Genomic DNA, 21897 nt, shown 5'->3' on the forward strand with positions numbered 1-21897 from the left:
GTCTTGTTTTGTTCATAGTTCATATTCCATGGTATATTCAATCTGAAATAACTTCATAAAACATACACACATATCGTCTTTTCATTCTCAGTTGTAGATGAAAATCTCCCATTCGATAGAATGTGTTTTAAGCGTCGTCCTTCTATTTCGCAACTATAGACACAACATCCTCATCCGCAACCATATGCCCCAACCCTACTCGCTGCGGGACATGTCTCGCGCTCGCACCCCACACCATAGCATACTTGAACGTTTCCTTCAGCGTGCGATGAATCTGGTCACAAACATCCTCGATGCTCGAGTCACGACGCACAATAAGCGCCTCGCTGAAATCAGGCTCTTCTCCCTTTCTGCAAATCATAAAGTTAGACGTTTGATTTCACCTCGATGCATAGAGAGGGTTTGGTTCGGTCTTACCGCTTGGTGTAAAGACGCATCAGGCGCAGTTCCTTCCAAATACGTTCAACCACCTCCTGCACTCCGAGATCGAGCTCGCAAGACATGACGGCTGTGTGAGGTTCACGGGCCAGTTGGTCCAGGAATTCGAGGCTGACGCTGTCGATCTTGTTGTAGACGTACAGGCTGGGCGTGATGTTAGTCAAGGCGAGCTCTAATATAGACAGTCCAAATGATGGATGGGAGTGACAAACCAGCGGATATACTTGCGGTGATCTTTCATGATCACGTCGATGAAGTCGTCGATCGTGGCTAGAGCAAAATTTCCAAATCAGAAGCCAGTTCGGGCAGTAGGTAAACCTGAGGGACATACCGTTCTCATCTCGCACCAACACCTCGCAGTTGAGCATCTTGTAGTCGCGAAGGACATTGTAGAGGATCTTCTCATCTAGGATCTTAGGTGGTGTCTGGAAGGTGATCTTCATGCCACCGGCCTTTTTGACCTTGAGATAGATGTTTCTGTGATATTTGGATTAGTAGACAGATCAAGCGTAACTAGATAACGATTTACTCACGGGGGTTCCTTGTTCAATCGAATGCCCACAGCATCCAATTCGGCCTCCAGAAGTGCACGCTGCTCAGCACGCTTCGTAGCATCAAGCACCATAAGAATCAAGTCACTGGTCTAGCACACAGCGAATAACCCGATAAGCATTTTGCCTCCAGTCAGAAATAAGATGATATACAGCATACCTTCGCAGCAGAAATAACCTGACGACCACGGCCCTTTCCCTCCGAGGCGCCCTCGATAATACCAGGCAAATCCAGAATCTGGATCTCGGCACCCCCATACTCCAGAACACCGGGAATAGCTGTCAGCGTGGTGAAGCTGTACGAAGCAGCCTCACTCTTGGTTTTCGTGATCTTAGAGAGGAAAGTAGACTTTCCGACGGATGGGAATCCGACCAGCGCTACACGCGCATCGCCGCTCTTGCTGACGTCGAAACCGGCGCCACCACCGGAGCCAGCACCGGCTGCTGGTTCGAGGAGTTGGGCTCGTAGACGAGCGAGTTTTCTGTGGATGGATGTTAGCTGGATATTCTGGAGGCGGGTTTTTTAGGACTGGAAGTCTGCGTACCCTTTCAATAGACCCAAGTGATATTCTGGAAATTGTCAGTAAGCTCTACAGCTGTTATTTCAGGGAGCTCGGTGATACCAACCTGTCGCCTTGTTCTCTGCGGGGCATGTTAGCGGGGTGATTGATAGCTGGAAAATTTTGGTTGAGGCAACTTACTCTGCGTCCGCTTCATCTCATCTTCAATCCTGTAGATAGAGTAATCAGTACTCGGCCATTCATTTGTCTGTTTCGGGGATGTTCATACTCCTTGATCTTTTCTGTGATGTTCACCATCTTGTCGGTTGGTGTGGCTCCACGCCTGAACGACTCTTAAGGACGATTTTGTGTGATTTTCTTCTTATTTCAAATTCAGACAGCAAGACAGCTATCTTGGATACCGTCTGATCTGCCCGTAAGACCCTGAATCGCACGAGCCCCTCGAATATCAAGTCCAGCGAGAAAGTTGTTCGCCCGCCAAAAACCTTATGTAAGCCAAAAAGTCGCGGGCGGTCGATTCCCCAAGCGGGGCAATACTGACTCACCGCTCCTCTCACCGCCCCCTCACAGGTTCACCTCTTTCCTTCTATCAACCACATTGAACCTCAATCGCGACAGGAACCTCTGCCCATTCAATTCACACACCAAAAATGGACACAACAACCGAGCCCAGCAATGCTGTTGCCGAACTCGAGAATACCCAACCACCCACCGAAACAGGCGACCAAGCCCTCCAACCCGTGAAAAAGACCAAAAAAATCATCCGGCGCCGCAAAAAGCCCGCGCGCGTGCAAGTCGATCCGTCCACCGTTAAGAGCGAACCCCCGGCTCAAACAGGCGAGCTATGGAATATTTGGTACAGCAAGTGGAGTGGAGGTGATTCGCAAGATAAACATGGGTTGGATCAGCCTGCGCCGTCCCGATGCAACGTTGCGAATGATTCTGGGTACACCAAGGCGGATCAAGTGCCGGGATCATACTTTTGTCTGTATTTCAGCAAGGGTCAATGTTGGAAGGGTCCGGCTTGCGAGTATTTGCATCGTATTCCGACGATTCATGATCATTTCAATCCTAGTGTTGATGCGTTTGGTCGGGATAAGCATCAAGATTATCGGTAAGCTAGCTTCCTGGAGATCTTGGCTGGTCATTGTCTGCGCAGGTTCTAACTATCATTTTCTAGAGATGACATGAGTGGTATTGGCGCGTTTACCCGAGGTTCGTATAGCAAATCCGTATTTCAATTCCTATTTACCCAGCTACAAGCTATAGCTGATGGTGGACTTGGTGATGGCCTACTAACTCTGTTTCTTCTACAGTCAATCGTACCCTTTACGTCGGACGTATCCATGTTACAGACGATATTGAAGTGAGTTTTCTATCAATTGACTCCGAATCTTGGACCGGTCACTAACTCATTCACAGGAAGTAGTCGCTCGCCACTTTGCGGAATGGGGGCAAATCGAGCGTATTCGAGTTCTCACAGTAAGTCCAACCACAACCTTGATTATCTCTCTACGGCCTCGAGCTCACAATTCCACAGGGAAAGGGTGTGGCTTTCGTTACATACTCCAACGAAGCTAATGCGCAATTCGCCGTGAGTATCTCCCAAGCTTTCTCTACCCCATCCCAAACAGTCAACTAACCCAGCCACAGATGCAAGCAATGTCACATCAAAGCCTGGACCACGACGAAATCCTGAACGTAAGATGGGCCACCGTCGATCCGAACCCCCTATCACAAAAGCGCGAGGCACGAAGACTAGAAGAGCAAGCCGCGGAGGCCGTGCGGAGAGCTCTCCCCGCCGCATTCGTGGCCGAAATCGAAGGTCGCAACCCAGAAGCTAAGAAGAGGAAGAAGATCGAGGGCACCTTTGGATTGGAAGGCTACGATGTACCGGATGACGTCTGGCATGCGCGCACGCGACAGCTCGAGGACGTACCAGCAACCGGTCAGCTCGAGGCGCCTGAGCAATCACTTATGCTGGAGGCGGGATCAACGGGCGCAGAGGTGCAACAGGAGCCTGACGCTCAAGCGGGCATTTTCTCGAGTTCGACGCTGGCGGCTTTGAGGGGTATGGCTGGAAGTAATGTGACGACGCAGGCTGCTCCGAAGAGTTCTGGTGGGCCTTTGGTGGCTTATGGAAGTGATGATGAGAGTGATTAGGTTTCGCGATTACAGCCGGTTCATACTCGGGTTTGTTAGACCGAGAATGATATTTGCGATCTCTTCGTGTACAATAGCATCGATACCTCTGGAGTCTAAAAGAAAAGATTCCTATGCGTCTACTGATGATGATGATGATGGATGATGATATGTATTCGTATGCAGATCTGTCAGGTGGTAGCCCGGTTTGCTGGCATTTCTTCTATGCATCAACTGTGCAGCCGGCAAATCGGGGTACCACCTGTTAGATGCGTGGATGAATTCATCATCATCATCATCTGCTTCTTCTATGCATCTACCATCTACTCGGATCCGTACAATGTTCTCGAAATAAACATGAGATCTGCTCTGTAGGTATTGCGGGAAGTGCACTACCCTGATCGGCGTATTTCATTACGGGGTATCGTCCCGACATTTCGCTGAGAACAGAACAAGTAGAAGATATGGTACCTGTTGAAAGACAAAGTGGCTCCATAACAAGACTTGAGCAATAAAACAACATGCCAAAAAACAATCCGCCCAGATGATGTAAATGCAATGATGTTCAAACCTTTCCATGCAGACCGACAAACAAACAAAACCAAACCACAGAACCAAAAAAAAAAAATATTTCAACTCCCCAAACCTCCACATCCAATCCTAAATCATTCAATCATTCAATTCACCTGTCACCTATCACAAGGACCAAGATCATAATACACACACGACCCCGTCCGATAATTGTAGATAAAGGCATTCGTGAAGCCCTCGCCACTATCATCGGCGCGGTTCTCCGATGCTAAATCAGTTAGCAATTCATACACTTGGCTGAGGTATTTGCGTTCCGTCAGTGGCGCGTTCTGGATGACGGTGCGCCAGCTGTCGGGGTCGGAGAGGCGAGTGTCGCGGATGGAGTCGAGGACATCGTCGCGGGTGTCGATTGCGGCGACGGGGCCGTTGCGGGCGTTTTCCGCGACTTCGCGGGAGCGCAGGAGGGCTGGTATCAGATGAAATGTTAGTGGTGTTCTTGACGTTAGAAAGAGGGGAAGGGGGGTATATGTTGGACATACCCGATTCGACAATATTCCTTCGATTCGTCTTTTTGCTTCGATGTTGAGGGACGAGAATGCGCACGTCATTCGCCTTCTCATTTGATAAGAGAGCGTCTTGTTGACCGGGTTGACGAGCCTGGCGCGGATCAGAAGTTCCTTCTCGCTGGTGGCGGGCTTGCACTTCAGCTCGGAGCCAGGGAACGAGTTCAGAGCTACGAATATCGAATTCTTCTTTGCGGACGAGATTCCGCACTTTGTAGCCCCGCTCTTTGCTATCTTGTTTGGCGATTACGATCCAGCGGTGATTGTGTTCTCGGTATTTGGCCATGAGCTCTTCGAGGGATGAAGCGTCTACTGCCAGTTCGGCGCTGATGCCGTTGGCCCAGAGGTCTTCGATTATTTTGACGCCCATTGTGCGGAGGACGGTTGCGTCGAAACTGGATACGAGGACATCACACTAATGAGGTTAGGGTTAGTGGATAAATTGGAAAGTTGGCTAGTAGTGAGCAGGTTTGACTTACTCTTCGAGTTGTCCAATACAGTTCAGAGCCAGACTCGACATCCTTCGATGGTGCCCTGGACTTGAGGTATTCGGCCATGGAAGAGCCCAATCGATCCGAGCTGAGATTAAATCCGACGGCATGCGCCTGTGGTCGGTTTGACAAGACCTTTGGTGCGAATTTCTGAATCAAGCGATCATACCGACCGCCAGCAGCGAAGACGTCACGGCGCTTGCTATCGAAAACGCATTGGAACAAGATGCTACCTCGGTAGAATTTGTCGTGCAAGCTGCTAAGCGGGTTGATGTAAACCTTGCGCTTAACGCCAAAGCTCTGCAGATAAGCCATTAGGACATTCAAGCGAGCAAAGATGGGAGGAATTCGCTCGGCAAATTCGGTGCCTTCCATAATGTTTTGAAGCCTGCGACGGGCCTCCTTGGGAGAGTCTCTAAAGTCGAATCGTGCAAGATCATCCAAGGAGGTCGATGCAACTCCAATTGACGGGGACCGGAGTTCACTCCGGATCTTTTGCATCGTGTATTTCCCGACGTTCAGCTTGCTGATTACGTCCTTCACGAGTGGTATTTGAGAAGGAGTAATACGACAGAATTCCATGATGAGCTGCAGGAGATCGGAATGATTGACCAGGAAGCACATTGTGGCAGACCGAAGGGGCGGGAACTCATCGATGATCTCGTCGAGGACTTTGATCACTTCTGCTTCCTTCAGAGCTAGGTCTAGAGTGTTGTAGGAGACGATGTCAAAGTCGACTTCCCGGTGGGTCCGAGGCTCACTGCCGTGAGTAGACTCTCTGTAAACCGTTCCAAACGCAAAGGTCTTCTCCAGGGAGGGATCTTGTCGGGGGATTGCTCGTGCATTGGGGACTGTCAGATCAAAGGGCAACTGTAACAAATTGCCCGACGCATCCAACAAGCGCACGGCGCCCGAGGAATAGTGCTGAGAGCGTGGGAACAGCATCTGTCTTGGCGACTCTACAGCGCCGTGTCTGCGGAAGATTGAAGTCAGCCGCTTCTTGACGAGTCCCTGCACGAGGAGTTCGTTGGCTGCCGGGTTTGTTTGCGAGTCCATGTCCCAGGCGATATCCTCGAATTTCTTCGGAGATTGAGAGAATATCGCAGTCAGAATTTTCTTGTAATCTGGAGAATCAGGGTCGGATAACAAGTGAACAATAGCCCGTCTGAAGGTTTCTTCTTCAACCTGAAGAGGGATACGACCACTGGAAAGGAGCTCAGAAGCTGTAGGACGCTCAGCGGGGTTGTGGCTCAATAGAGACTCGATGATCTGCCCTTGGACGACCTTCTCGGACTGTTGAAATGTGGGCGGCAGAGTATGATACTTTTCTCTGATGGAGCGTAGAGTTTGATCACGCTCCATACCAGTCGTCAGTGGGTGGCACATCTCGAAGAAAATGACACCAAGGGAGAACATCTAGTCGAGGTCAGCACGTGTGAAATTAGATTAAAGCTCGAGTAAGTAATACGCACATCGACCTTCTCATTGTAGTGGCCCGGTAATCCTGACTTCATTTCAGGTGCAACATAGTAGGTCGTGCCTAGACTGCGGGTGAAGTCACCTTCAAAATCCGCTGCCGCCGACGAGCGTACAGCAGTCATGAATTGCCCACTGGTAGCAAGGCCAAAGTCTCCAATACGGGGATTATTGGCGACGTCGATGAAAATATTATCGGGTTTCAAGTCTCTATGAATAATGCCATGACTGTGAATGTGGCTCAAGCCATCGAGAATCTGTCGGAACAAACGCCAGGAGCGGTCTATGTCGTCGTACAAGCCGTTTTTGATCAAATCACGCAGTGTCTGTATAGCTAGTCAGCATCGTCATTTCAAGGCATCTGATTTTCGACTCACATGTTTCTCGCAATACTCCATTTGAATGTAAAGCGTGGTGAGGATAGGTCGACCGTATGAGCCAGACTGTGCGCGGCTAACTTCACTGTGTTCGGTGCCAGTACCAGTCTCATAGGTCTCGGGGGTATCGTGATGTCTTCGGTCCGAAATCGTTCCCTCGTTTTCATCTTCACTGTCCGATGCGGCGAATTCAATCTTCGGATACCCGCTGGAACTGATAAAGTCCAGACCACCAGTACTAAATCCACGGTGGTCTTGACTGGCAAATGGATCGCCCTCGGTCGACGAGATTGCTTCCTCTTCGATGTGGTTAAAGTCTTCCTCGAGCCACGCAGTATAGTACCGCACGACGTAAGGGTGATTCAATCGCGAAAGAAGCATGATCTCCGAAAGCGTATCCTTCAATGCCGCTGCAGAAGTCTGAGAAATCTTCTTGACGGCATAGAAACGGCCATCCAATTTGTTCCTGGCTTTGACAACTTGGCCAAATCCACCGCGGCCTAGGTGACCAGCCTCGTCAAAGTCTTGGTGATACCGCGAGAAGGCCGGCATAGCCCCAAAGGAGTCGAGTCGTGGCCGTCGTTGTATCGATACTGAGTTCGAAGACCTATCGCGCATCGTCAAAGGCGCATCTACCCGGAAAAACTCCGAAGGCTGAAGTTGGAAGGCAGTAGGTCGTTTCCTGGGGTCTGGTCGGAAGAATTCTCGAAGCAGATCTTGCAGCGGTGGGGAAAGGCCCAAGGAGACCATTAATTGATTAGCTGATGTATACCGCAGAAGGACATCTTTTCCAAAGGCCATCTGCAGTAGAATGATTCCAAGGTCCCAGACATCCGTCTTCTGGGTCGGGGAGGCACCCTCCTGGGTCAGCTCAGGGGGTAGCCAGAGCGGGGACTTGGATGTGGTTAAGGACCGCTTTCCACCAGGAGAGTCTGGCAGGGCCTCTTCAACACTAGCTTCGAGCTTGACAATGGTCCCACCAGAAGTGTTCCGACATAACATAATTCGGCCGCAGTGAACATTTCCATGGACGAATCCGCTCCGATGGTAGAATTCCAACGCCTCGAGCAGTTGTATCATCCAGCCTCGAAGGGTCTCCACAGCGACAGTGCCAACAATATCGAGAAGCTCCGACAGTGAACCCTTATTCGCAAACTCCAAGAGAGCAAGCACAGTCCAGGCATTATCGGGCGAGTCAAAGTGACTGAGAGGACGAATTATCTTGAAACCCACAAAGTCGACAAGGTTTGGATGTCGAAGTCGTTTCAAGCCCTCCAACCTATCCTCGCTAGACCTCATTTGCTCTCGGAATGTCAGTGTGTCGGAGCCTTTCTCATTAAGAAGAATCTCCTTGAGAACAAGTAGAGGCACGTGGCACCTGCCCTCGGAAACGACAGGCCTCACGGTGAACGTTTTCTTGCCCTGTTTGCATTGCAGCAAAGTCTTTCCATGTACAGCACGGAACATCAGCGGTTGTTCGTCAGTATCATTGACCGAGATCGGCGGGTCGAATGAGATGGCGCCCGGGGTATTTTCCACAAGATCTTCGACATCATTCGAGTCTACTCCACCGGTTCGACTCTTGCGCCGCAGGATCTGAGCTTTGTTTCGCTGTCGAGCCCTGTCTTCAAGCATCAATTGAAGCGCACGTGCCTCCTCCACATGCGCGGCCTCTTGTTTCCGCAGTTCTTCTTGCTTTTCGAGTTCTGCGCGGTGGATCGCCGCAGCCTTTTGTTCCATGCGCTCCTCCTCGAGACTGGGTAGATCTTTGTCCTGTTCTCGAGCTTGAGCCACATCTTCTAGAACATCTTGGATAGACACGGCGAGCTCATAGATCATTTCACTGCCGAGAAGTGTTCTCGGTTTCTCACGAATGATTTTCTGAATCCGAGAGCGGGCATTTTCGCGGAGATCGTCGAGTTTCTGCAGCGATAGATTCGGGACGGTTTTAGGGTATGTAGCTGGCAGTTCCACGAGAAGCACGAGGAAAACATCTGGATTCGAGGAGGCTCTAAGGTGGAGCTTAAATGTCACGTTGGAGGATTGCTATTGAAATCACAGGTCAGATAGTGGCTCGAGCGCTAGATCAAGATTCGAGCCATTTTCCACCCACCTGCCATGCTGAGCGGCGAGTCTCGACCTCTTCATAATCATCGCCATAGATTGAACGAAGGGCTTCGACCTCGTTTAGGTGAATTTCACGGTAATTGGTTGTTGCTATTACGGGGGACGTCACGGAAGAGGAATCGGAGGCAGAAGATGTTTGCTTTTTCACGCGGGGAGCTTTTTTCCTTTGTTTGGGAGACATCGCGGGCGCTGGGGCGTGGCGCGAAGTCGCCCTACATCCGGGATTGGAGGTACGACATGGATAGCTTGGGATCTGTCCAGTGTTATAAGGGGAAATAAGGTGTCAAAAGAGGGAAATCAGGTCGGACACTAAGTCGAGGAAGCGGGGAGGGTCTTTTTTTGCGGCGAGGGACAAAACAGGCGGTCAGCAAATGCGAAGGGCGTGACACTACGGAGTAGTGCTAACTGTGATAGCGCCTTATCAGGTTATCAGGGCTTATCGATAGTCGATAAGCTCACGGGGAGTGGCCCAGTTTGTCTCGTTTGCAGTTTTTATACTTTGCTGATACTCTGCTATTTTTCAATTATTTAGTATATTATAGAGAGTATCCAAGATGATAAATACTTTTAATTGTTTTGAAAGTCACTTTAGTCTTTTTCAAATCACCATATACAATTCAAAAGATCAAGAACTCCATAACAAACACCCAAGTTTACATAACCACATGCCCAAGAGTGGATATCTCGGAATTCTGCGTTGTCCTCCAGCTACTAAACTGGACTCGATTGCTGGCAGCTGCCAGCAATCGAGCCACTGTCAAATCAACCTCCACTCGGAATTCTTATTTCTGCTCCGTCACAAAGGTCCAAAGCCCATCAAACACCCCCAAAACCAGACTTCCAAGCAAGGTGAACATGGGTGCATACTGCCAGTGTCCCCATTGGCCGTGTCCATGCGTCCAACAAATGGCCCCGTCTCCAAATGCCACGGCGCTAGCACCGATCAACGTCCAGCCCAAGGACCGAGAGGTGCCCAAAAAAGAAGCTGCGTAGATGGCAAACCCGATGAAAATATTGCGGATTCCATACACCGCCATCAGACTATCCACCAGGACTCGGTCTGCTGGTGGAGACGGGAGCTCGAAAATGGCTAGAGCACCGTCAGGGTTGAAGATCGCGTTGAGGCCGAACCCGATGAACGGGGTTGCTAGGGCAGTGGCAATCATGCGAACGATTGAAGACTGAGAGAGAGGCATATTAAAGGGATTTGTGCTTTTTGATTGAGAGAGAATTGCTTTTGCAAATTATGTATGTAGGTCACGTTGCTGACTGCTGGTCAAGGTGAGAGAATAAGCAAAGTATGTGAGGAGGTAAGATCTGATCTGATTCTACTTCCCTATCCCCAGCTTTTTATTTCTTTCAGCCTTGTACCTTTCTTTTCTTTGACTCACTACTCAGCCCCAAGTGGAAGCGATTCGTTGATCAATTGCTTGGCTAGGCTGCCAGATCCTTCAAGGGCCATTTCCCTCGTGTTCTTCATTTTCGATGTCCGGGCGGGCCGCTATCGATAAGCGCTGACCTCAGCCTTTAGCTCCCGCGCGTCAGTAAACAAACCTCCACCATCCCCATCGGATCTCAGCACCCAACCATGCTGGACTGGATGAAGGGGAACGAGGCTGGGGCAGCAGGTAGGACTTGAATTGTGATCAATCTTGAGTACCCAGACACTTACCACATGTTTCCATTGTTTAGACACCTCCAAGGTGCTGGAGCCCCCCGAGACGCCCGCTCCCGTGTTTGCGATGCGCGCCTTCAAGAGCGCTTTGTTTGGCACGCCCGGTGCCGAAGAAGAGGAGAAGGCGAACGCGGAGGATAAGGAGGATACCTCACAATCGAAGCCATCCGTTCACCAGCGCAGCAAGAGCGACACCACCAAGCCTATCACCATCGAGAAGGAGCCCGCGAAACCAGACATCAACTCTACCTTCAATCCCTCGGGTTCGCCCACCAAGAGCATACTCGTCACGCCTGGTACCATTGCGAACCGTCGCAAAACAGTCTCCTTTGGTGAGGGCGTGGTTGACAATGAGGGGAAACGCGAGAGTCAGTCCAGCAGGGCTCCGAAGACACCTCCAAATCCGTCCGGGATTACTGCACAATGGATGTCCGGCTCCGCAAATGGCAAGCCACCAAGCAAGTTGACCCAAACTCTGCTCGATGCTCGTGATAACGCGTCGAAGAATGCCGAGTCGGCCAAATCTACCCAAGAAAATTCGTCCGAGTCCAAACCCGCTACGCGCACCCCATCAGAGGACGAACCAGCCGTTGAAGATATTACCATCAATTTGGATGAGCCGCGGTCGGAGTCTGGGAAATATTGGAAGACGGAATTCGACAACTATCGCGTGCGTACCAATCGCGAGATCAAAAAGCTTATTCACTACCGCTCAATCGCCAAGTCCTATGCTCGAAAGAAGGATTCAGAGGCATTGCGCCTGGCAGATAAGCTTCGAGAAGAAGAAGAGAAAGTGGCAGATATGGAGCGTCAAGTGTCCCGCCTTGCTGCGACCATTGTCGGGGAAGGATCCAAGGCAGACAAGGAGCAATTGATCCAAGACCTGACCAAGCAGACTACTCTGGCACTGCAGTACAAGCAGCAAGTGACGTCTCTACGCAACACGCTAGAGCAACAAGGTGTGATCAAGAATGATATGGTGAAGACCACGGAATCAGCAAAGGAAGAGCCATCATCACAAAGCTCCTCGAACTCCTCGGAAGAACTCCGCAAGGCTTATGAGGAGCTAAAACAAGCAAACGCCAAGATCGAAGAGCTGAAGCGTCAGAATCCAGATCTCAGTAGACTCCAAAGCCTCGCGCAGAGTTCTGAAAAGAAAGCGCAGGAGCTCGAGAAGGAGAATAACACCCTCAAGCAAACATTGGCTCGTGTCAAACAAGAAATGTCACGATACGAGGGCCGGCGCAAGGAAAAGGAGACCAGGCTCAAGCAAAGAGAAACTAAGCTCGAGGCCCGCATCCAAGAGTACCGCGATCGACTCAAGACGACTATCCAAGAACACCGGGAGTCAGAAGAGAAGCTACGGGCCACATTCGACGAGGAGCGTCGCCGCATGCAAAACCAAATCGATCTTCTCAAGATCAAAGCATCTGCATCTGACCGCAGCATCCCAACTCTACGAACCCAGCAACGGCATTCCCTCAGCCCACGCAAAGCTTACGACGGCGTACACGTACACGATTTCGCTGCACAGGATCACCCCATATCAGACGAAGAAGCCACAGAGGACCTAGACGCACCACCAAGTCCCAGCCCGCGCTCCAAGGCCCGAGAACAGCGCCATCACACCCGCAACGCAACAACGGGTACCATCGATCTCAAGCGCACAGCACGAGACATCGCAGCCGACGACGACGAAGTCACACACTATCTAAACGAGATCCTCCCAAAACCACACCTCACTCACCGCACCAATCAAACCACAGTACCCCCATCCTCCCCACCAGACATTCCAGTGCTCAAAACCCTCGACCGCAATCATCCAAAGTACCTCAACACGGGCGAGAACCAGCGCAGCTACCGCTCTCTCTACCGACGTGATAATGGAGAGACATCAGAGCACCGATACGGAAATCTCACGCACCGTCCCCGTACGCACATCAAGTCTGCGCTAGACTCGATGTCTGCGCTTCCGCCCTCGCGCCCTACATATGCCGGGCACACTATCACTGCCGGCGAGCGCGGGCTTCGACGGACAGGGCTGGCGGATATGAGGGGTGAAATAATGTTATCGCCGGAACGTGTTGCTGCGGCTAAGTCGCGGCTAAAGATTAAGGGTGAAAGTCGGAAGGTCAAGGCGTTGGGGAAAGAGAACAATGCTGGGGAGTTATTGAGTTGATTGCGTCCAAGCGGTAATATCTGGATTGAGAAGTGTTCTTTTTTTAATTTCTTTTACATTGGGATGCGAGATAGGTGTGGATGGTGTCGGGATTGTTTGCTGGTTTTTTTGTCTTTCTGAAGGACTAAAGCGAGTGATGTTCATAGGGTACGGGTTGAGTACAGGGCTGAGCTGGAGTCAGATATCTTGGCGATTTTGTCATTGTCTATTTCTTTCCAATTTCACATACTTGAAGAAGAAATCACAGTACTATGAACAATATTTAGTGTATTGTACTTAATCTATGACCACCACCGATCTATTACATCTAACACGAACACAGTCCCGTACAAGGGACGTCCAAGTCTATCATCCAAGCAAAGACTCCAAGATCCTGGGTCCGTCATAAAACCCATTCAACCCATTTCCATTAGACTCCCATCACATATATCATGTCTTTTAGACAGACCTTAGATCTTACCGTCGGAGAACGACACGACGGCCCATTTCCCAGTCCACGCCCACTTCCGTGACTCACTGCCGCCTCCGTTAGGAAGCTGGCGGAGCTTCTCGTCCTCACCGGCAGGCAGACCGACGACCACGTCCGCCTTGCAGGTGCGGAAGGCTAGGACACGGATTCCGGACTTGGGACCCATGGGGCCGATGGCGGTTGTGAAGGGGGTTGTGGGGTCCCATTGAGCCTGGGAAGTATAGTCAGCAAGTGTTATATTGAAGAAGGGCAGCACGGTAAAGGTTGGTCAAATACGTACGTCGTTAACAAGCTTACGGTAGTTCAAGTCACCCTTAAACAGCACAAGCTCACTCTCCTTCAAATCCTCAAATAACTCCGGCGCAACATGCGGCATACGCCAGTAACAGCCCTGCGTAGTCCAGAACGAGTGCGGACGCACAATCAACTTACCATCCTGATGGAACTCGCTCCACTGCTGGAAAAGGAATTGCACGTCCTCAACTTCCTTCTCCGAGAGCGCCGGGTATGTCTTCCCCGAGTCATCGGCCGCGGTATAGAATGCCTGCGGGTCAACCATCGAGTTGAGCAAGTCCGAGAAATCCCTCGGCGTAACATCCGACACGAACCACGGCAGACGCTTCGGGTGTAAAACGACGTTTGTCGCCAGACCTGCTGAAAGCAGATACCCAGCCAGAATAAGATCGACGAAGAGCTCGAAACCGGAGTTATCGAGGACGATGTCGACGCGGCGCTCGCCGTTTTTCTTTTCAAGACGGGCCTTTTGCATGACATTGAAGGCGGCTTCGAGGTCATTGACTAGAATGTTCTTCTGCGATGCCTGGCGCGCCTGCGTGCCTTGCAGTTTCTGGATGTCCTCGTATGTGAGGGAGGTTAGGAGGAGGAGATCGGTGGCATTTCCCCATAGGCAGATCTCGCACATCTCTGAGAAGAGTAGTTTCTCAGCCTCTTCGACTTGTTCGGGGGACTTTCCGTCTACGCCTTTGCCGGACTCGGCCTCGTGGGCTAGTTCGCGATATCGTGCGGCAAGTTCCAGGACGGCGGGGCGGGAGGACTTGAAGGTGGACATCTTCTGGCGGGCAAAGACGTCGTAGCCCTTCCAGTGCTTTGATAGAGAGAAGAAGGTCTCCATGCGGCGGTCTATAGAGCGGTCATAATGTCAGCGCTATTCTATTCTCGGAGCCGGATATGTGCAATAAGATAGGCATGAAAGGCATACAGAGGTAGCACTCGGAGTAGAGCCAGGGCACATCGTGCCATTTAGGGTTTCCCCGCTGCTCGAGCTCCTTGTTATACGAAGCAATATCGGATTCGCCGTCATCATCGAGGGGACTATCAAGCAACCAACATATCAGCAACTCTTCGTTTTTCTAAAAACTCAATGCCATGTGGGGATCTACTTACGTCAATTGCCGGTTGTGCTGCAACTCATACTTCAACGTCGCCAGCTTCTCAATAATGCTCTTTCCTTCCTTAGCCTTCTCGGCATCGGTCACCGCATTCACCGTCCGAGCCAGATCATCAATGGCGCCAGTCTTTACTAGTTAGTACCGAACAATCACCAGCATTAGAAAGAAGCATACAATAATGATGGGCCATCGTTCATCGGCAGAGACTGAGGCGAAGCTCGACCGGTCCGAGGTGAGGTATTGAGCTGTGATATGTCAATTAAATGTCTATTTGTCTGTCAATGGTCAACTCACGCGTCTTTGGATCGAATTCCATCTTGTCTGGTGGAGTTGGCGAAAGTTGGGGAAGCCGACGATGTTGGAGGGGGAATAATCGCGGGGCAGTTAAAGCGGTGAGCTTAAAGGGTTGTATATGGATACAGAGCGAGTCTGGGCCATTGAAATCGCTCTAATGGATACAGTGATCTGATTGTTTCTTATGATTGGCTAATTCATTCTATCCAGAATTAGATGTTTTGTACAAGATGTGATCAAGGAACAACTAATACCATCAATCCATCAATTCGTCGTATATCTCAAGTTTAGCTCATGTATTTCAAAACACCAAAGTGTGAACGGACAGCAATGAGTCGCCAGGGTTCGTAAGCGAAGTAGAAGTAGAATTCAGATGCTCGTTAGTACAATAGTATATCGTTCTAAGCTCTTTGGAAGATAACGCCCGCTCTGCAAATCTTGCAAATCATCCGGATTCATCACATCATCGACGACAGGATCGAATTCTGCGCATATGCCTGGGAATAGAAGTTAGCTCAAGACCCTCTTTTCGAAGATACGTGGATCCTTGGAGATATTTGACTTACCATCGGCTTAATATCAGGGTGGGGCACAGCCTCAAACACTTCATAATTGAGCTTGAGATCAGGTCCAATGTTGATATACGCGCCCTTGTTTTCCGTAGAATCGCAGTACTTGGGCGCCGAGAAGACGGTGATACACCGGCCATCGTGCTCAACTTCGTAACCTTCCATACGGACCTCGTGTGATCGGATAATAGCATCAAGGCCGTTATTCTCACAGAAGCGCTTGGTGATATCAGGGCCGAACTGCAGACCAACACCGCGCTTGCTGGGTCCACGACCAGGCTGTGGCTGCGGGTCGGTCCAGAGCATCTCCATCATCAAGCCCTGTTGGCCGGGCTGGCGTTGGTTGTGACGGTTGAGTTTGCGGATATCGTTCAACGTGATCTTGTCATCTGAGAAGAGACCGCCGTGCAGGACGAGATACTTCTCCCCGATCAGAGTGGCCAGTGGCAAGGCCGAGAAGGACTCGGAGAACACCTTGAAGACGCGCTCGGTGTACTTGGCCTTGCACTCGCCCTCGAAACCGTAGACCTTGTTCATATCATCCGTCTCGTGGTTGCCACGGTTGAGGAACAGGCCGTTCGGACGCAGCCACTTGTAGGCGTAGAGAAGAAGAGCGATTTCGCAAGACCACGAGCCACGGTCGACAAAGTCGCCGTTGAAGAGATAAGCGTGGGAGTCGGAGGGGCTGCCGTTTCGGCGGAAGATCTCCAACAGATCAAAGAATTGGCCTATAGATCGTTAGTCAGGGATTCTCACCAGAGCATGAGGGGCTTCCAGGATATCCATACCGTGAGTATCACCACAAACCGTCAACTTCTTGCCCGCATCAACACCAATCTCCACCATCGTCGGCTCATTGTAGACAATATCCTTCACAGCCTTGACGATCTTGAAGACATACTTGCGGTGAATGTTCTTGCCATTCTTAAACCGGGTAATCATATCATCGATAAACTCCTGCGTCATCTCATTCTCGATGCGCACACCATCATAGTCATCCTCAACCTTAATAGCATCGATGTCCAGGCCCTCAAATGCAGACGGCGGGTCGGAAACCTCAATCGCCTTCTCAAACTCTATCCGACGAACAAGCTTCTCGCAATCCGCCAGCTTAAGCTTCGCATTCTGGTTGTTCGGTTCACGCTTGACCACGGCCTTGAAATCCCGGAGGGCTCCTTATAGTCGAGGATGGCGGTTTTGGCGAGGGCGCGTCTCCAGTATGCCTAAGAGTAGAGAGAATGTCAATATCGGCCTTTCAACAAGCTAGTGCCGCAAAGACAGGGCTTTCTCCGTGTTCTGGCTGGCGACTAACCTTCACGTAGTTTGGGTCCAATTCCAAAGCCGCGGTGGCATCAGCGACGGCGAATCCAAATGCCTCGAGTTTGATCTGAGCCTGTTGAGCGAGAATTCCACGTTAGCCCAAGTCCACCCTGACCTCATATTCGCCGCATTTATTAGCCTCGGTATAGGCTCGCCCTTGTCGGGGCCCGACGTACCTGAGCCCTGTTGGAGAAGAACGAAGGTTCCTGATCGTATTTCTCAATAGCCTGGTTGTAGAAATCGACAGCCGTAGGCCAGTCACTCTGAGCAAAGGCCTTGTTACCTTGCACCTTGAGGGCGTTGGCCTCCTCTTGTGCCGAAGCCATGTCGAGCGGAGAAGTTATCGAGGGGCACGAGACCGTGATGATCGGAGAAGTTCCAAGAGTGCGCGGGGGCGAGAAGAGCCGCTAGTCCAACAGCCGAAAGGAAAGAAGAGCCCAATTCTTCAAATGAATGAAAGAATGTAGGGAGGAAAAGACAGAGCGATGGGAAGAAAGAGACGGAGGCGAAAGACGGAGAGAAAGTAAAAAAAGGGCACGGGATTTCCGGTGGTTCCTGACGATTGTTTCTTCTCTCTCTCTGTGTTCTGGTCTTTTTTCCCCGATCGTGACGGGAGTCTTGGCATCTAGAACCCTCGACCGCGGACCCCGAGACTCCCTTCGCTTCTTCTTCTCTTCCTCTTCTCACAATACTTTGTCACCACACGCCCACATCCAAATGTCATTCTACACTCCGCCAAACCAGCAACGCTCTTTGCGGGCTTGCATGGTCTGCTCTGTCGTTCAGTTGCACAATGTGAGAAAGCTCCCCGTCCCCCGCTACCTTCCAACCCCAGGTAGTCAAGTGTCCTACACCGAGGCTGAGGCTAACCACCCAATCCTTCCCCCCAGAAATTCATGCGCGACGGCTGTCCCAACTGCGAAAATGTCCTCCAGCTCCGTGGGAACAACGATGCCATCCAAGAATGCACTTCACAAGTCTTTGAAGGTCTGATCTCAGTCCGCGACCCGGCCGCAAGCTGGGTGGCTCGGTGGCAGCGACTGGACAACTACGTGGCTGGAACATATGCGACCAAGGTGACAGGATCGGTGAGTGGGATTGTTTGTGTTTTCGACACAGTGAGGATATCTGGCTAATCGGTTCGATTGTGGCTACAGCTTCCGGAGTACATTATTAGCAGCTTGGAGGACTCTGGTGTCAAATACGTTCCGTACGTTTCCAAATTTGCGAGCTTGAAGCCCGTCCGTTATCTGTCATACTGACTTCTGTGGTTTACAGTCGTGACGGAAGCACTGGCGAAGAAGAATCCTAGGGTGGTCGACCACCGACGACATTCCATCGCGCCCCGGCTCGCTGATGCACATCATCACTGTTCATAGCAGCCTTGATTACAGATACCCCCTACGAAATTTAAGGCAGAGTCCGGTGTACTGGATGGAATAATTACAACAAACTTTGCTGGTCTTTCAGGAGTTACGGGTTGGAAGCATTTGCGCTGCCTTTTTTCTTCTCATTTCTGTTGAGCATTTAGTTACGGAACAAAGAAAGCGGGGAGTTGGACCGCTATCTAGAATATTTACTTCTACTACAACACAGGTCAAGATACGATCACTCAATAAAGGACAAAATGTGTGAAAAAAAAGTCATTCAAATGACAATGACATAGGTAAAGTGTCTATGGATGTACAGTCCCAAATTTTTGGAGGCATGACTCGTAGCAAGGAAAAGGAAGATCTCAAAGAAAACAAGGAAATAAAAAAATTCGCTCATAAAATCCAGGTGAAAAGGCAAAGAAAAGAAAAGATCCAGGCGAAGTTCCGATGGTAATCAATAGCCCCGGTACTTCGTCTTTCTTTGTATAAAGGGAAAATCAAAGATCAACCATCTAAACCAGCTTGACGATCTTCTCGAGGCTCTCGAGCAAGATATCAGCGTGGTGCTTCTGGAAGACCAGCATGGGGCGCAGGCGAACAGCCTGAGCACCACTGCCACCAATGTTCACACCGACGGTCTTGGCCTTGACCAGGAACTCGTCACGCTTGGGGGTGTCCCAGGCAATGAAGGTACCCTGGTTCTTACCACGCAGGTTCTGGAAGTGCTCGGGGTACTTCTGGGCGAGGCTCTCGAGACCGGCGTACAGGTAGTCACCGGTGGTGCGGGTGTTCTCAACGAGGTTGAGACGCTCAACCTCCTCGATGATACCGCGGAAGATCAGAGCGCGAGATGGGTCACCCATCCAGGTGTTGAACTGACGGTAAGGCTTGTTGGGGCGGAGAGCCGGGTTACCGAAGTAGTAACCAGCGGTCTGGGCCTTCTTGGAGAAGGTGACCATGTCGGGAGGGGAGGACAGGTTCCAGTGATCGTGGGCCCAGAACTTGCCGGTAGCACCGACACCGGTCTGCACCTCGTCGACGATGAAGAGGACCTTGTTGCGCTTGGTGATGTCACGCAGGCCCTGGAAGAAGGCGGGCGAGGCGTGGTTGTCACCACCCTCGGACTGGATGGGCTCGACCATGACGGCGGCCACGGGGTTGTGGAACTCCTTGATGAGACGCTCGACCTCCTCGAGGCAGCGCTTCTCTTCGGCGGCGTTCTCCTGGACGTGCTCCTCAAGGGGGTACTTCAGCTGGGGGAAGGTAGCCTGGGGCCAGTCAAAGGCGGGGATGTCCAGCTTGTGAATGGGCTTGGAGCGGGTGGTGGACAAGGAACCGAAGAGACGGCCGTGGAAGGCAGACTTGAAGGACAGGATGGACAGCTGGGGAGAACCGGGGCCCTTGTTGTTCATGGTCGACTCGAGCTCCTCAGCGGTGAACTCAACCTCGGGGCCACCACGCTGGAGCTGGCGGTAGTACATGAAGGCGGCCTTGTAGGCAGTCTCGTTGGCATCGGAACCGGCCATGGCAGTGAAGACCTGGTCCAAGCCCTTGGGGGCAGCACGGAGGATACCGGTCTTCAGGATGTGGGACCAGTCGGCGGAGGGGAAGTTACCCAGAGCCGGGCGGTTGATCAGGGAGGTGATCATCTCGGGAGACTGGGCCACCTCCTTGAGGTGAGGGTTGTTGTAGCCAACAGGGATGGAGGCAATCTGAGCGTAGCTATGTATGAATGTTAGTATTTGGGGCTTCTATGCATTCAAGAGTGATCAATTGGACCATTGACTTACACATCGAGGAGCTTGTTGCCATCGAGATCAGCAATGCTAGAAGAGAGGAGCTGGGTTAGCCATTGTTCTTTACCCCATGCTTTACTCCATGCGGTCCCGGAAACGGGTTTAACGTACTAGTTACCAACGGAGGCATTGTAGTCAGCGAGCATGTTCAGGGAGCGAACATCGAAGACCTCATTGAGCTCGGCAGCGGCGGCCTTGTTCTTGGGGCCGGGGATAGCAGTGGCGACGGTGGGAGCAGTAGGCTCATTGGGGAAGTAGGGCTTCTCGGCCGCACGGAGACGAGCAGTGGTGGAGAGAGCACGAGCAGCGGGCACACGAGCCGCAGTGCGCAGCTTGGGGCTGCAGCGGAGGACGGAGGCCATTGTGAATATTATCTTCTGGAAGCTCACCGACCGAGTTGGAGATAAGTGGACAAGGGCGAAATGCGGGGAAGAACAGCGGCGTGACTATTCAATGCACAAGCGATTCCCGGACCTACTTCAATGGGATCTCGGTGATAGAGTAGAGAGAGCAATGTAGTAGATTGAGAGGAGAAATTGAAACCAGTTTCCTGGGGCCAGGGATTTATATCAAGAGAAGGCGACACTTTTTGTTATCGGCCGTGGAGCTCTCCAGAGCTTCGTTCCCCGCGTCGATACCATTGGATCTCGGCGGCGTGGACCAATCAGAATTACACACTGGGTATGATTCGCCGAGTCGTCCCGAACAGGAAGTCGACGAATTAAGAAAGTCTACGCAGAAGTGGATTGATAGCCTGTGGAGGGGTAACTCCAGTCACTCCAGTAACTATGTGTCAGGTGCCCTTTTCAACATTTCCATTAGTCTTCACTCCCGGGTTACTGCATGATATTTACGGGAATTCAATGGGTAATTTCAATAGTTTGGACAATTCATCATAATTTGGTCATTTCCAACTCACGTGGGGTTGACTCCAGGCGGTCTGGCCCAGTCCACTGATAAGCTACTATCGAAAGGCCGATAAGCCGCCCCTGCGGCTATCTTAAGCCTTGCCAATCTTTATGGTTAGTCCCGGCTCTTTCATCTAGAGTACAAGTACTGCCGAAATGAATGTTTATCTCGTCCTTAAATTATGGGGAGCGAAAGATCTTAGGTAGTACCGAAATGAATCAAGTAGTCAGATGGACCACTCTTGGTTCCGGAATTGGAACAGACCTAATGCCCCGATGCTCCAGGTGGCCCAGATATATATCTACCGCATGCACTGTATTCCAACTTTCAAACCACCGAGCAACACTTCCTTAACGTTTAGATACCCATGAGAACAGAATGCTAGGTTCTCAGATATACTCATGCTTTACTCGTAAATCATATCCAATGCAGCATATATTGGTCATTTGCGGTAAATGCGCTCTCGATCTAGATAGGCCGACACCTCCCCAGGAAGACCGGTGTTCTACGTTTGAACCAGCTTTGAATAGCACAAAAGCAAGCGATTTCGAAATTCAATGATCATTAAAATATAATACAGTGCTTGACCTTGTAATCGAATCACCACGCACACTTAGGTACCTACCGCCCAGGCATTTCGCAAACCAGCCAGTCCGTATATACCTCTCATTGAATGTACCCCTGCCT

The 21897-nt window shown here is 51.0% G+C and overlaps 9 protein-coding genes across 9 annotated transcripts; 3 read left to right on the plus strand and 6 right to left on the minus strand.

The window, feature by feature from the left end:
* Positions 1-142: 142 nt before the first annotated feature.
* On the minus strand, positions 143-1807 carry N7473_003416 (uncharacterized protein; the record flags this gene model as incomplete). Its single annotated transcript, XM_057149356.1, has 10 exons — positions 143-350; positions 418-582; positions 651-708; positions 770-915; positions 972-1081; positions 1150-1471; positions 1535-1559; positions 1617-1631; positions 1691-1719; positions 1779-1807. 10 exons carry the CDS (start codon positions 1805-1807, stop codon positions 143-145), a joined length of 1107 nt encoding a protein of 368 aa, XP_057013010.1.
* Positions 1808-2160: 353 nt separating this feature from the next.
* cwc2 (active spliceosome conformation promoter CWC2) lies at positions 2161-3673 on the plus strand (the record flags this gene model as incomplete). Its single annotated transcript, XM_057149357.1, has 6 exons — positions 2161-2624; positions 2691-2725; positions 2827-2876; positions 2933-2992; positions 3051-3104; positions 3164-3673. 6 exons carry the CDS (start codon positions 2161-2163, stop codon positions 3671-3673), a joined length of 1173 nt encoding a protein of 390 aa, XP_057013011.1.
* A 668-nt stretch (positions 3674-4341) lies between these two features.
* Positions 4342-9398, minus strand: cpcC (putative protein kinase (Gcn2); the record flags this gene model as incomplete). Its single annotated transcript, XM_057149358.1, has 6 exons — positions 4342-4649; positions 4723-5161; positions 5226-6653; positions 6710-7039; positions 7091-9136; positions 9204-9398. 6 exons carry the CDS (start codon positions 9396-9398, stop codon positions 4342-4344), a joined length of 4746 nt encoding a protein of 1581 aa, XP_057013012.1.
* Positions 9399-9999: 601 nt separating this feature from the next.
* Positions 10000-10413, minus strand: N7473_003419 (DUF4267 domain-containing protein; the record flags this gene model as incomplete). Its single annotated transcript, XM_057149359.1, has 1 exon — positions 10000-10413. The coding sequence occupies one exon, from the start codon at positions 10411-10413 to the stop codon at positions 10000-10002; it is 414 nt and encodes a 137-aa protein (XP_057013013.1).
* A 392-nt stretch (positions 10414-10805) lies between these two features.
* Positions 10806-13071, plus strand: N7473_003420 (uncharacterized protein; the record flags this gene model as incomplete). The annotated part of the gene is made up of 2 exons (XM_057149360.1): positions 10806-10845; positions 10910-13071. The coding sequence occupies 2 exons, from the start codon at positions 10806-10808 to the stop codon at positions 13069-13071; spliced, it is 2202 nt and encodes a 733-aa protein (XP_057013014.1).
* Positions 13072-13520: 449 nt separating this feature from the next.
* Positions 13521-15265, minus strand: N7473_003421 (damage-control phosphatase ARMT1 family protein; the record flags this gene model as incomplete). Its single annotated transcript, XM_057149361.1, has 6 exons — positions 13521-13751; positions 13821-14680; positions 14760-14872; positions 14945-15075; positions 15124-15194; positions 15244-15265. 6 exons carry the CDS (start codon positions 15263-15265, stop codon positions 13521-13523), a joined length of 1428 nt encoding a protein of 475 aa, XP_057013015.1.
* A 436-nt stretch (positions 15266-15701) lies between these two features.
* ppt1 (protein serine/threonine phosphatase PPT1) lies at positions 15702-17458 on the minus strand (the record flags this gene model as incomplete). Its single annotated transcript, XM_057149362.1, has 5 exons — positions 15702-15740; positions 15810-16540; positions 16601-16967; positions 17125-17205; positions 17309-17458. 5 exons carry the CDS (start codon positions 17456-17458, stop codon positions 15702-15704), a joined length of 1368 nt encoding a protein of 455 aa, XP_057013016.1.
* Positions 17459-17849: 391 nt separating this feature from the next.
* Positions 17850-18444, plus strand: spt4 (transcription elongation factor SPT4; the record flags this gene model as incomplete). The annotated part of the gene is made up of 4 exons (XM_057149363.1): positions 17850-17927; positions 18023-18220; positions 18290-18342; positions 18411-18444. The coding sequence occupies 4 exons, from the start codon at positions 17850-17852 to the stop codon at positions 18442-18444; spliced, it is 363 nt and encodes a 120-aa protein (XP_057013017.1).
* Positions 18445-19017: 573 nt separating this feature from the next.
* On the minus strand, positions 19018-20663 carry gatA (4-aminobutyrate transaminase gatA; the record flags this gene model as incomplete). The annotated part of the gene is made up of 3 exons (XM_057149364.1): positions 19018-20227; positions 20296-20331; positions 20413-20663. 3 exons carry the CDS (start codon positions 20661-20663, stop codon positions 19018-19020), a joined length of 1497 nt encoding a protein of 498 aa, XP_057013018.1.
* Positions 20664-21897: the final 1234 nt, after the last annotated feature.

This window comes from Penicillium subrubescens (genome assembly GCF_028828155.1).
Source record: "Penicillium subrubescens strain IBT 31985 chromosome Unknown utg000002l_segment0_segment0, whole genome shotgun sequence".
NCBI lineage: Eukaryota > Fungi > Ascomycota > Eurotiomycetes > Eurotiales > Aspergillaceae > Penicillium > Penicillium subrubescens.